We start from the raw sequence: 14,979 nt of genomic DNA, 5'->3' as shown, positions 1-14,979 counted from the left end.
TCTGAATCATTTCATGCAAAAAGGTTGGTTATAATTTTATTGCATTTGGAGAATATATTTCAGTCTAACCCAAAATAAAAACAATGCGGTAAATACAAAATTCACTTTAGCAGGTGAGGCACCTGAAAGAGATGAGAAATCATCCTCCCAAGGAGCTGACACCGAGGTGTAAGGAGAGGCCTTAAACTGCTGATCAAGAGAAGCCCACCCTGTGTATTCAAATACCTGATGCAGAAAACAAACAGTATTTTCACGTATCACTCTCAAATTTAAAAATACAAAAACAGACATTCAGAAGTGCCAGCTTAATCTGTGATGGAGCAGCTATTCACATGGGCAGCTCCAAGCAGCAACACTCCAGAAAAACAGCAGGGATTTAACAATACTTAATAATTCCAAGGGGAATCCAACTAGCTTTCAAATAACCTTTATAAAATTTGTAAACTGAGAAATTCACATGAATATCAGAGGATTAAAATCTAAAATTCCTACAATCTAGGAGATAAGTTATACAATTCAGTATAAACACTATGGTTTAGATGCTTACTCAAAAACCTCTGCTCCACAACAAAAATATAATCATGATTTTTGGCACAGAATGTTAAGAGTATAAAAAGTCAGTAGTCAACTATTTCATTGTATTTCTACAAATTACAGCAGATAAATCAATAAGAGTGTGTGTGTGTGTGTGTGTCTGTGTGTGTGTGTGTGTATACACATATATATAACTGCTTTCAGGCTAAGAATTTCATATAATAAATTCCAAATTTATCAAGTTTGCATTTTTTGCTTTGCTATAATGAATCATACATATTGCATCCCAATGTGTAATGAAACAAGCCCTACACCTACTATACAACAAAAATTTACCTAGCTTATCTTAACAACCATCTGCCTGTGGGAAAGAAAAGCTTCTGTGAATCAATTACTATCCAGAGGCAATCATATTTTCTTAAGGAAGTAAAAAGTCACGCTCGCACGTGTAGCTCAATACCTTTCCAGGGACCCGGAGACTCTCTATGGCACCAAGATCACTGAGGCTTTCTTGAGGGCTTTTCAGACCCTTAAAAAAATAATAAGATGAGGAAAATTTTAATCATGCTGAAGAATTATAAAAGGATAGAATACACCTACTGAAACAGAAATGACCACTTTAAAAATAGAAATTTTCCTGCTTCAAAATATGGAAGATATATTCTAAAAGCAATCATCATTTAATACATATAGTACTATTATTAAATCAGAGAAGGACGAACTTTTGGTATTTTAAAATAAAAGAGTATTATACGGCACCTTTACAACTAATGGTGGAAGTCCAACCAATCTATGATTTGAAAACAGCCAAAAGCAAAGAAACTTACATAACAAAAAGCATTCTATATAAGCCACTTGTATATACAATAATAATTACTAAATCTACCAGGAAAAAAGTCCAAGCAATAGTATTATGATTCACAGATACAATATACTAACCAACTAAGAAAACATATAAGTAATCCCTTCATTTTACTTGATTATTTCCCACCACTGTATCCAATTCATGCTGCATAAATTAAGATTGAAATCTCATATCTCAGTGTCTTTTACCTGTCCTTTAGTTCTTTGGTGCCCTGTACTTTCTATATTCACATCAACTGAGGGATTCTGAAAGCTTTATTTGTACCAGGGGAAATTATTAAAATAGAAAGAAATCAGCAATTTACATTTTCTTTAAAATCCTCTTTTTAAAAATAGGCTATTTGAAGCAGACATTTAATGTCCCTGCAATATTAGTTTTTAGGCAAAATTAGCTATTATTAATTTGAGGAGAGATTTATGGTACAAATTGTCCTTTAGGTCCCCTATTTTGGGGGTCCTTAGTAACCAAAATACATGGTATGCTTATGTTGACTATTTGAGACTCAGAGCAGAACTTGCTTATCTTTAAACTATAGAGATGTGTATTTTCTCTTCCCTGTTGCAAAATATCACTAGTCATATCTACAATTTTTTATTACAAAGTGCTCTGCCTCAACCCCAAGTCTTCCATTACCCCCAGAATATCTAACCCACCCACCCTTCTCTCCCCCTCCCTCTCAGGCACACTTACCACTCCAAGAAATGAGAAAGCAACACATCACTTTCAGAATTATCTCCTCTACAAAGCCTTCCTAAATCCCTATGCTCCAAAGAACACAGTATTTCTCAGTATAACCCTTGGATCATGTCCATCAACATCACCCAGGGAACTTGTTAAAAGTAAGATTCCTAGGGCCTAAAATAAACCTAATGAATAGGTTTTTCTAGATTTGGGCCAGGAATGTGCATTTTCCAAAACAATACCTCAGCAAGACATCTTCCAAGACCAATATTATTCCTCAGCCCAAAGTAGTAAAGTTTTAAATTTTAAATATATCTTTCTCTTCCAAACTTTAAGTCCTAAGGAAAGGGAGAGACAAAGTCCTATTTGCCTCTGCAGCCCAGTGGCTAGCAAAGTTCCAGAAACAGAGTAAACAACAAAGAAATGAGTAAATTATTAGGTAGAAGTCATTGGTCAGGCTCCAATTTCCAACAAATTAGCGCATTGTTCCCATGGGAACATGTAATTGACTGCAAAAAAATTTCTAGGAATGCTCACTGGAAAAAAAAAAAAAGGCCTAAGTAGGTTTAATATGCCTTTCAATGAGTGAGGGAGAAAAACAGTATGTTACTAGTCTTGGGCGATTTGTTCTTCCCTGTCTTGAATTCTTACCAACAGTCATGAGGGAACAGCATGAAAAGTGGTAAAGAAGGCAAGGCTGAGTTACCAAACTACACTTCTATATACATTATATATACACACATGAAAGTAAAACTTCCCAATTTGATTCAAAATCATGACCACCCCTAAAATATATTTTTAATGTATAATTGCCATGTCTTTTAAACAAACATTTTTCAAAGTACATATTCTCCTCGACTTACAATTGGGTTATGTTCCAATAAACCCATCATATGAGAACATATGGAAACATACAGAAGAAAACAGACACTGAGACTGCCTGAGGGTGGAGGGTAGGAGGAGAGAGAGGATTAGGAAAATAACTATCAGGTACTAGGCTTAATACTTGGGTGACAAAATAATCTGTACAACAAACCCCTGTGACACGAGTTTACCTATAGAACAAACTTGCATAGGTACCCTTGAACTAAAAATAAAAAATTTTTTTAAATCCATCGTAAGTGGAAAATACATTTAATAATATCAATAAAACCATCATAAACTCAAAAATTCATTAAGTGAAACCACAGTAAATCGGGGACCATCTGTATAGATTTGCTTAACTAATCTAACAGAAATCCCTGAAGAAATTTATCATATTTAATTTCTCTTTCCCCAGAGTTACTCCGTAAAGAAACCAATGCCTGAAATGTAAATGTGATATATACCAATATCTAGAAAAAGTAGTCACCATACAACAATTCAATACCAATACACGGCAAATTTCTGCCAAATGTACAAAATAAAAGTAATACAGATTGAAAACCCATGTACATGTTAGGAGGATGTAGAGTGAAGTGATTATAGTAATGGGCTCTGGAGCAGACCACTTGAGTTTGTATCCTGACTTTCTTGCTGTGGTTTAGAACAACTTATCTATCCTTTCTGTGCATTATATTCTAGGATCATTCATAGGCTATTATAAGAAGTAAAACAGGCCGGGCGCGGTGGCTCACGCCTGTAATCCCAGCACTTTGGGAGGCCGAGGCGGGCGGATCATGAGGTCAGGAGATGGAGACCATCCTGGCTAACACGGTGAAACCCCGTCTCTACTAAAAATACAAAAAAAAATTAGCCGGGCGTGGTGGCGGGCGCTTGTAGTCCCAGCTACTCAAGAGCCTGAGGCAGGAGAATGGCATGAACCCAGGAAGCGGAGCTTGCAGTGAGCCGAGATCGTGCCACTGCACTCCAGCCTGGGCAACAGAGTGAGACTCTGTCTCAAAAAAAAAAAAAAAAAGAAGTAAAAGAGGTCATGTATGTGAGAAGCCAAAAATACTGTCTCATATATCTCAAGCATTCTGTGATGATTAACCATAATTCTTAATATTTTTATTATGACAAATGTTTTCCTTTTATCAAAACAGTAATGAAGAATTACATAAATGTCTCGAAGCACATCTGACATTCAACTGTACTTTAGAATTACAGATCTTTAACACTTTATCAGTTTTATAAATTTCTACTAACAAATGAAGTCATTCTTATTTTATCTTCATCTCTCTAAAGCATAAAGTCATGGTTTTAACTACAGTTCTCTGCCTTTATTAAGTTAAAACTTTGATGCTAATCATTAACCACTATTTGATTTTCTTTTGTATTTGATTTTTGTGTCGATAATTCCGCAGTTTAGACATACAGAAAATTCAGCATAAATTAACACTTGCCTCTTCATTTACCCAAATCAGATTAACATTTCAGACTACTTCACTTATGTCTACGTTAATCCTCATTTTCCATTTATGAAACCAGCAACTATGTCTTATCCATCCAAAGAAGCATCTGTGATGATTTGTGTTTCCTTCTCCTTTTGGCAAAACTCAAGAGTGTTTACACCCAGTCCCTTACTTCTCTCCCCCTATTTTCTCCTGAACCCACTCTAATCAGGCTTTCCTCCCCACAACTTCATGAAAACTGCTGTAGTTGGGGCACCAATGACCTCCACGCTGCTCAATCCAAAAGCACATTTCTCATTCTCACTCTCACCTTACTTGACCAATCTGCAGCATTTAACACAGCTAATCACTCCTTACTCTTTTAAATTCTTTACTTGGCTTCAAGGCAGTCTTCTTGGTTGTTCTCTTTATCCCACATTCATGCAACAAATATTTATTGAGCATCTGCTACATTCCAGGTGCCATTCAGGAAGCTAAAGACTTCTTACCTCACAAGCTGCATGTTCTCATTCTGCTTTCCTGGATCCACCACTTCCTCCTGAGTTTTCAACACTGGATTCTCAAAAGCTCCAACCTTAGATTCTTTGTATATCTACACTCATTCCACTGGTGATCTTAACCAGTTTATATGCAATCTACATGTTTGTAACTCCCCGAGTTTTAGCTATACCCTGGATTTGCCCCATAAATTCAGATTCATGTGGCCAACTGCCTAATGTATCTCTCCAGTTGAGTATTTAAGAGGCTTTCAAATTAACAAGTCCAAAAACCATGTCCCTTCCCTCAATCTATTCCTCCCTCAGTTTTATCCATCCGAGGAAATGGCAATTACATTCTTCCAATTGCTGGGGCCAAACTATTTTGAGTCATCCTTGATGCTTCTCTTTCCCTCACAGCCCAAACCCAATCTGTCAGGAAATTCTGTCACCTCTACATTTACAGCATATTCACAGTCTGACCTCTTTCAACACTTCCACCACTAGGGTGGAAGGCTTACACCCACCCTCTCACCTGGATTACCATAGTAGCCTCATCATTCGTCTCCCCTGGTTTTGCTGTTTTCCGCTCTTCAATCTATTCTTAAAACATGGGTCCGAATGGTCTGTCTGAAGTGTTATGTCCGATTATATCATTCCTCTATTTGCCACTTCACTCAGAATGAAAGCCATGACCTTGCTATTACCTATAAGGTACTACGTGATCTAGCTTCCTGCCCTCAGTCATCTAACCTTATCCTGACCTCATCTCCCACTACTCTTATCCTCATTCACTTCACCCATACAGGCCGCTTGCAATTTTTCAAACAAGCTCCTGCCTCAGGGCCTCCGCATTTGCCTTTCCTTCCACTGGAAATGCTCCTTCCCAAATATCCACATCACAGAGTTCACTTCCTCACCCCCTTCAGGTTTTTTTATATTACCTTCTCTGCGAGGCCTTCCATGGCCATCCTATCTAAAATTATAAGTGACCTCAAATCACCAACAATTCCCAGGACTTTCTATCCTCTTTTCCTCTACAATGTTTATCACCATGTCTGCCTTAACACTTGTCTATTTTTTTTTACTTAGAATAGTGCCTGGCACAAATTGCTCAATAAACATTTGTTGAATGGACTGAAAGAACAGAAGTGAGCATAATGGAGAAAGATGAACAACAGATCTCATCTAAATAAAGAGAGCTAACAAAGCCTTCCTTCCTCCCACTATTTTGCAAACAAAGATTCCAGGACAGCTGAAATGTCCCAAAACTTAAATTTCACAGACCTTAATTTCCTATCTCTCCATATTAACTCAATATATATTATTAGCACATTCTATACGTTCAAAAAAAGAAATACTTTCATGTATACTTATTTGTAATCCTAATAAATTTAACCCAATAATAAACTGTACTAATTCAAACCCTCAATGTAAACAGGAGGCACACTAATTTCATACCTCATAGATTCAGGAACTGTGCATCAGTATCAAATATGTGAAAGTCAAGCCATAACATATATAATTAGGATAGCTTTAAATATGTGTGCAAAACTCCTAATTTTACCTCACTTTGTACACAGTATGGTTCCAGCTTTTTGTATGTGATCTTTAACGTATTTTTTCCCATTTCAATTAAACACAGGTTTGACCTGCTGAAATTCAATAAGCAACTGACTAAGGCTTAAGTGTTACCATTTTCAGCACAATTGCATTACATTTAGAAGACATACACTTATCACTGCTATCTGAAATTTTTTTCTCTCCTCAGTTTTACAAAATGAGGTCAAAAAAACTACACCAACCACAGCTACCATAAAATTATGACAATGTTAACTACACTGAACTGTATGGCAGGCAACAAACTTGAGAGAGCATCAAACAGCTGATGCACAAAAGTCCAAATTCAGCATTCCAAAGGCAGTTTAGAGGTATTAGTGGTATAATGTACAAAAGTATATATTGATTTAAAAATCAAACAGGTACCGAAGTCAGCATGAACTTATCTATTGCTTGAATTACTGCAACAGCCTGCTTCTAGTTTTCCTGCTTTCCCACCATCAAAGTAGCCAATGTAACTAATGTTCTCTGTGTTCAAGCACTTCCTTGATAATGCCCAGGAACTCCGTTAACGCCTTAATCTCTTTAACTTCATTATATCATGTAAACACCACTATCAGGCTAACTCCATAAGGTACACATTATTCCTATTTTAAAGATATGGAAACAGATGCTTAAAAATGTTATGTAACTTGCCGAAAGTCACACAGCTGCCACAGGATACAGCAGGACCCAAACTCATCATCAAGTAAGTAGTAGTAGGATGCACAACACCGGTACTCAACACATGTGAGGAATTAACAAATGTTACTAGCCACTTACTTAAATATTTTTATTATTGACAGAACATTTTGATTATATTTTCATAACATTAACAAAATGATCTGACATAACTAAAATAAACATGTAAGGGTCATTTGTGTGTTGTGCAAGAGAAATATACAATTTGTATCCTATTTATATATCTCTCAGATTGTGAATTCTCAAATAAGAATGTGGAATTTGAGTTATTTTTGTAATCAACAAGAAAAAAACTCACAAATATACCTTTCACTAAACGATTACCTTCCACATTCTCCAAACTTCTAAAAGCCATGTTGATTTAAAACTCTAAACTATCTTTCATATTAAAACAATAAAATGACCAATTCTAGTGAAATATTAAAGTTGAAGTAAATAAAAGTACCTAAACCAAAGTCATAATCAATAAGTACATAAAAGAAAATTTCTGCACTCCTTAAATGAAGCTGAGGCATTATTACGAGGTCCCTAACATTTATGAGACAGGTTACAAAATAGCCAAAGCTCTTATTCATAAATTTCCATTCTGGGAAAAAAAGAAAAGATCAGTATTTTGCCATGACAAAAATAAATTTTTTAAAGTAGAATTTCACAAGGAGTTTTCACATATATTAGCTTATTGATGACCCTCATAACAGAACTGTGAAATAAAATGAACAAAAATAATTATTTTCACATCCAGAAACGTAAACTACAAAGTTTGGGGACTTGCCCAAAATCCAAAAGCTACTAATTCTGTCTTCAAATCATCCGTTTTCAGTCTTTCCAGGTCACCTCTACTGCACAGACCACACCACCCTACCCAGGCTATCAGCTCGCATATGACAGCCTGGATGCGGAAGACCTTGCAAGGAAGCTGGGGCTGTTGTGGGACGATGGCAAAAAGAGGAGGAGGGGAGACAAAGATATCCTGACTCCTTCAATGACTTCTTTTTAAACGAATGTTTCTGGGAGGCTGGTACCCGCTGGAGCAGTGCTCCAATCCAGGCGGCCCAGGTGAGTTTTCTAGGGTATGCCCCGGCTTCCCAGTCCCCCTGACACCTGCCACCACCCATAACTTAGATCTCCGCCCGCCACTGGTTGGGGACAGAACATCTCGGCTCCTCTCACTTCCGAGATGAAAGGAGCCTTTGCTTCAGCCGCCACGACTTACCTGTCGGGTCATGAGAGATTTGATTTTTTGCATGTCGAAATCCTGAGGAGGGTACCCTGCTTCAAAGAGCTAACAAATCACACCCAGCCACTACACAGCTGGCCCTGACACTGGGAAGCCATAGTGGGTTGTCACGTGGAGGCGCCGACTCAGGCTAGCCTGTCTTTCCCTGGGCATACTGGGAACTGTAGTCTTCTGAACGCCGGCGGTAGCAACAATGAACTAAAGCGGCCAACCCGGGGACTACATCTCCCAGCAAGCAAAAGAGCGGGTGCTTCAGTTAAGCCGGTAAATATTACTGCTCAGAGCGACCACTGCAATCGCCGGTCTTACGAAGGTGCTTGCCCTAGGTATTAGCTACTCTTCGGCGAGACGGAAACCTAAGTCACAGGTGACTAGGCGTTGAGCGAAAGATCAAACTCAGAGGAGACAATATATAAGCCAGACTGACGCGATGTCCCCTAGGAGTGTGAGGGAGGAAACCTCACCTGGGTCTAGAGGGGCGGGGTGGGAGAACGAGAGAATGACGCGAAGGAGAAGGAACTCAAGAAAGGGCTGTCACTGAGGGGTGACCTGAGAACTCGAGACTACCCCGGCCGCTCTGGGTTTGGCCTGAGGAAAGGTGTGCTCCAGGTTGCCCAATAGGCGGCCCTCCAGGTTTAGGGCTGTTCTACCTCAGTCTTGGTATCCCCTGCAAAAGCTCTAAAATCGAAGGATTTCGACGCCCGCCTATTATTTTACCTCCGTACTCTAAAGCAGTGATGACGGGAAATACGACAACAATAACGAGTACACGTGTCACTTTAAAGTCCTCTTTTCAACTTTTGGCAGTTTAGTTAAATTGGGGAAAGGAACAGGAGTGTCTTTGGGGACACAATTTTAAAAGGACTTTACAATTATGAGAATATGAGAAGAAGAAGAAAAAGAAAGCAGCCGTAAAGCTAACAATAATAGCTAACACTTACCGAATCGAAAGCTGAGTACCTGTCAGGAACTGGTAATAGCTTTAAATATACGATTTCATTTATACACACAAGAATCCTGTGGGTTCCCATTTTAAAGATGACGAAGCAGGTATGGCGAAATTAAGGAACTTGCCTAAGATTACTGCAGATGTGCAAGCAGAAACTGAAGGATTGGTCATCAGATGTGTTAAGATTTTCATGTATTGTGCTGAAGAAAGTTCTAAAGCATGGCACCAATATTTTTAAGTTTATTTTATTATAATGTTAACTTTTAAAAGTATGACACAGACCCATAATTTCAAAAATATTTCTTAGAATAAAAAAAGTTCAAGTGTATCAACCTAATAAAAATATTAGGTAAACAATAGTATGGGTGGTAGTCAGATATGGCAAAACTAATAAAGTTGATTTGCAAATGACTGAAGTTTGGGGGACACTGACAGAGGTTATTTCTGATTCTGAAATTCTATTTTCTCACCCCTCAGAGCCTCGTTTTATTAATTCTTACAAATGAGGTTGTAATATCTTACATAGGGCTTTGTAAGGATAAATGAGATGATGTAGGTGAATGAAATGTATAAATTGTAAAGCACTATACAATTATGAGGTATTATTAGTTTTGATTCTGCCCAGTTCTCTACTCCAACAGAACCACCTTGTGCATACTTGTATCATCACTGCATTCAGCAATTCCTTTGAAATTATATGTTTACCTATATGCTTCTCTGACTCTGTTATTTCTAACCCCTTAAAGAAATTCTGATCACATTTAGGGCAAGTCTAGTTTAGTTTATTCTTTACCTTCTCTAATCTTAATTGTCAGACTGTTCTTTGTATATGAAAATCTGCAATATTTAGAAGTCCCTGAAAGCATCAAAAGAAACAAAAACTGCCAGCCATATTAGCCTATAAAATGAAACCCAAGTCAATAAACATTTCTTGATTTTTGAGCTCAAGGCAACACTAAAGTAAGCACTTTAGATTAATAATCTATGGTTGTGGTCACAAGGAGTTCACAATTTAGTTTAAAAGCATATCTTAGGGGTGATCCGAGTTCAGTAGATCTCAAACCTAAGTGTTGAGATTCACCTGAGGTGTGTGCTGTTATTATTGTTGTTTTCTTTGGGGATGTTTGTTTAAAATCTTCAGTGATTCTTAAAGGCAGTCCAGCTCTAGCATGTCAAATACATGCTGTAAAGATGAGAAAACGTATCTGTATAAGGGTTCGAGACCACATATTTCATGAGAGCTTGATCTAGGACTAGAACCCAGATTCAACCCCGGAATTTTCTCCCTCACATACTCAAATACACAAAGTTAAAGATGATCCCCCCAAAAAGATTTTTTTATCTAATGTGTGTATTTCTATTGGCCAAATTCTGAAAAATGAGTGTTATCCCTATCTATTTGACACTGAAAAAGCAAGAAAGTATTAAAACTTTGTTTCACTCAAAAACTCTACATTTTAGTTTATTTCCTATAAACTGGAGATATGGATAAAAATGGATACAGTCTTCTAAATATTCGAAGGCTATAACTATAATATTGAAAGCTTGTAAAGTAAATCAGTGCTGATGTCTAAATAAACTATATTTTCTAATTCAGCATACCTTAACACTATATGAAATAATTGAATCTTACGTTATTCATTTCTACCTGTCTATGCTCAAAAAAACAAAAAACTTGGCATCCTAACAAACACTTTTTAAAAGTTTTGACATGCTGTTTCCTTTCCAATTTTCAAAAAGGTATTTATTTTTAAGATTTATTCAGGACTTTCACATTTACCTGAGAGCTGTTGTTAGTGATAGTCCAGTGCAAAATAATGGAAGGTTTAGATGGTCTGCCAACAAATCTTGGGGAAGGTTTGCTGGATACCAATTCCTTGGTAAAGGAGTGCAGAGCCAAGAGTTAAGTAAATTGATCTGATTCAGGGCAATAAGATTAGCAGTAAAGTAGGATAAGGGCATATTTCTAATGGCCCAAAACAGGAGGAATGTCTAGAAGCTTAAATAAAAGCTGAGATCCAGGTTTGATTAGAAAGATAACATTTGTTTTTTTTTTTTTTTTTTTGAGACGGAGTCTCGCTCTGTTGCCCAGGCTGGGGTGCAGTGGCGCCATCTCGGCTCACTGCAAGCTCCGCCTCCCGGGTTCACGCCATTCTCCTGCCTCAGCCTCCCGTGTAGCCGGGACTACAGGCGCCCACCAACACGCCCGGCTGATTTTTTTTTTTTTTTTGTATTTTTAGTAGAGGCGGGGTTTCACCGTGTTAGCCAGAATGGTCTCTATCTCCTGACCTCGTGATCCACCTGCCTCGGCCTCTCAAAGTGCTGGGATTACAGGCGTGAGCCACCGCGCCCAGCCAATTTCTTACCACTCCACAAATACCAAAGCAATGGAGAGATGCAGCCCCTCCAAGATGATGTGACTACACTTCTTGAGCAGGCCATAACAGAAAACAGAACACTTGCCGAAGGTAAAGTAGTGACCTACAGAGGTGCCCAGGAAGAAAGACATTACTGTTTAGTGTTTAGCAGCCACATAAGATAGATCAAGGCTTCCGCGAGGCAGCTTTGTAGACTTCACAGAAGTGAACACTAGCACAGGCATAGGCATATGTGATAGCCTCCTCTGGCAGCTAACTCTCCCTGCAAACTGGAGAGAATCCACTAATTACAACAATAAGAAACATTTCTTCCCCCAGTTCCTATTCCCCACTGTTCTACATCTACACTGACCTTGGCATTTCACCACCTCTCCTTCTTAATTGTTTCTGCCACTGCAAAACATGCGTGTGCTAGCTACTTGTGATTAAAAATGTGGATGTTTGAAATTCATGCAGCATTTACTGTATGAAGTAATACCAGTCTACAATTTAAATAAACTAGACTGTAAACTGTGTAGTGTGATTTGAGAGGTAATAAAAAGCCCTGCCCCCAACAAACACACACACACATACACACACACACACACACCCCTGCACAGTATATGTGTCCATATCCCATTGTAAATGCATGTGCACACACACACGCATACTCTATCCCAGTGGCTCCTTGCATTGCTTGCAGTTTAATCACCATGGATATAGATTGTTTTAGGTTAATCAGCCTTCTCATTTTAAAGGCAAATATAACTAAGATTGGTAAACAGTAACACTATAGGCCCTTTTTTCCTGACTGGAAATGATACAGCAGAACTTCCCAGTGGGTTACAGGTGTGATGTGAGATATGGATGGTAGGAAAATTCTTATAATTATAAAACACTTCAAACTATTTTTAAGAATCATGTAAAAATTAACAATTGTTGAAGTTAAGCTTCAGCACTCTTTTTCTCACTTCCTGTATAAACATGTTGAAATCAGAAGTTACTCCAGCAGGTAAGAGTTTATATCTACAGTTTACCACTAGAGGGCGCTTTGTCATGATTATCCCAGTAGCCCTTTGCCTAGATGTGCCGTATTATATTTCAATATGTGCCATGAAATAAAAAGATTACAAGTAAGATTCATATTGGCATTTATTTTTTAATGTAGCATCTACTATCACCTTATGTCATGAAACAGGGAATATTTTCAAATACAACAAAGAAACTCTCAGAATAAAAAACTCCTTTATATTGAGTATATTTAACACTAGGGAAAAAACACAGTACATTGTCTTTATTTCTCTTTTTGCCAGGGACCCAACAAACTTCATTACAATCCAGCACTAGATTGAAAAACACTGAAAACAGCTAATTTAATAAAGGCAATTGGAGATTAATATCAATCTAAAAGATGTTGGGGGAGCCTATGTGATATCTGTAGAACTTCCATATTACTTTCCAAATTGTATTTTGTGCAGTCCAATATTAAAATTTATTTGTATTTCTTACGCATCAACTGAGAATTGTAAGACAGGGGCCAAGGAGGATTTAGAGTTTTGTTTTCTGGAGAAACAACTTAACAAAAATACTAGTTAAGCATTATGCTACGTGCCCAAGATCCATGAATGAATAAGATTATTCTCTGTATTCGAGAGCTCAGAGGGAAAATAAACATCCAATGAAATATATTAAGATTAAGGAGATAAGTGCTGCAATAGATGTATGTACCAGATTTAGAGATAGTGCAGAGAAAGTTGTGGCACTGTTATTATTTTGCAGGGAGGTGGGGGAAGCATGAGGAGCTCTTGCCATTTTCTGAAGCATGGAGGGATCTGAAAGTGACTGATCTCTGAAGAGACTTCATTTTCCCAATAGCCACTTACTTTCTTTGCTTATAGAAGTCCTTCTAGAAGAGTTCAGAGCCTTAATGCAAAGAGTGTTTCCGAACTTGGATTCCAAAGTTACTATCATTCCTTTTTTACTTCAATTATGCTTGAGGTATAGTCTTCCTTCCCCTCTTGTCATTGAACTTCTTCAGTGGGCCTTTACTGTTAAAGCTGATGTATGCAAGGAATTTTACTTGATTTGATGATTTGATGCAGATTTGGATATATCCTTAACATTTTATTTAACAAGGCTAGAACCAGAGCCTTCTTGCAAATAGGGGTTAACTAATAACTTAGTAAATTAAGCAGACATGCTTAGACTATCTGCTGCCATGACAATGAAGAGACCAGGTTGAAAAACTGTAACCTGGACACCACAGTAGAGGTAAGATCTTTCTAGATCATTGGTTCACTTCCTCTATGCATCAGCTGTGAAAATGTGGCCTCAGATACTATCTCTTGGCATGTGCTTTTCATTATAATTATGCATGGTCCATGCCTCAGTCCCAGTTGGAAACACACCTGTGATTTGCTTTTAAAAATAAGATGAATTCAAAGATTAAATGAAATCAGTCATTGTAATAGGAAACACTGCATAGAAAAAATACGTTTTAAATGTATTCTGGATCTCTCTTTTGATTCATTGGTAGAATTTTTACATGTCAGTGACTTCATAAAGGTTTATAACTGTTTAGCAGATATGTGAGCTACTTCAATTTTCATATAATTTTTTTTAATTTTAAAATAATAATGGCATAGTTTTGCATGATGGAAAACCAGCTTTTGTTTTTAAGGAAATCTCACAATATTCTTTCATTATGAAAACATGCCATTTTTCAGTAAAGTCACTCAAAAGGATGTTTTCCTTCATGTGATTTTTTAATAACGAAGTATAATTTATGAAGTATATAGACAATTACTGGTAGTTGCTAAGAAACTCTTCTGAAAGCCATAAGCCTGTATTCTTGCAAAGCACATAACAGGTGTTCCCACTCCCTGTGTCCTTTGTATACACATTCATTCTGTATTCAAATCACAGAAGCAAGAGGCAAGATAGGGTCTGTTACCTCACTGCTAATTTCCCTAGCAAATAAACCAGCAGCTGCTGGTCCAAGTTACCACCGAGAACAGGGCACTGCATGCATGGGACAGGATGCTTTCATGGAGCCCTTCGGTGACACACTTGGGGTCTTTCAGTGCAAAATATACCTCCTTCTCTTCGGTAAGGCCCTGTGTGAATTGTGTTTTAGCTGTTTGTTAGGTTTTTTTTTTTTAATTGTGGACATAAGGTAAATATTTGCTTTAGGCTGTAGATGCATTCAGATAATTGAAGAGCAGGTCAGAACCTTTTAACAATAAC

The 14,979-nt window shown here is 37.6% G+C and overlaps 2 protein-coding genes across 5 annotated transcripts in view; one reads left to right on the top strand and one right to left on the bottom strand.

Moving 5' to 3' along the window:
• Positions 1-8,564, bottom strand: part of VPS50 (VPS50 subunit of EARP/GARPII complex) — a 131,250-nt gene extending 122,686 nt beyond the window's left edge. The window contains exons 1-2 of one of the 2 annotated variants that reach the window (XM_030822092.1): positions 8,404-8,564; positions 995-1,063 (exon numbers count right to left, since the gene is read on the bottom strand). In XM_030822092.1, coding sequence (XP_030677952.1) covers positions 995-1,063; positions 8,404-8,436 — 102 coding nt within the window. In that variant the 5' untranslated portion in view covers positions 8,437-8,564. The remainder of the gene's footprint in view (positions 1-994; positions 1,064-8,403) is intronic. The other variant, XM_030822093.1, reaches the window with a different exon arrangement.
• A 141-nt stretch (positions 8,565-8,705) lies between these two features.
• HEPACAM2 (HEPACAM family member 2) overlaps positions 8,706-14,979 on the top strand; it is a 43,938-nt gene continuing 37,664 nt past the window's right edge. For 2 of the 3 annotated variants that reach the window (XM_003252477.3, XM_030822089.1), the window contains exon 1: positions 14,746-14,841. In XM_003252477.3, the coding sequence (XP_003252525.1) occupies positions 14,763-14,841 (79 nt within the window). In that variant the 5' untranslated portion in view covers positions 14,746-14,762. Of the gene's footprint in view, positions 8,795-14,745; positions 14,842-14,979 lie in introns of those variants that run through there. The other variant, XM_030822090.1, reaches the window with a different exon arrangement.

This window comes from Nomascus leucogenys, chromosome 11, assembly GCF_006542625.1.
Source record: "Nomascus leucogenys isolate Asia chromosome 11, Asia_NLE_v1, whole genome shotgun sequence".
Taxonomy (NCBI): Eukaryota; Metazoa; Chordata; class Mammalia; order Primates; family Hylobatidae; genus Nomascus; species Nomascus leucogenys.
This window is presented reverse-complemented; position numbering and strand designations above follow the sequence as displayed.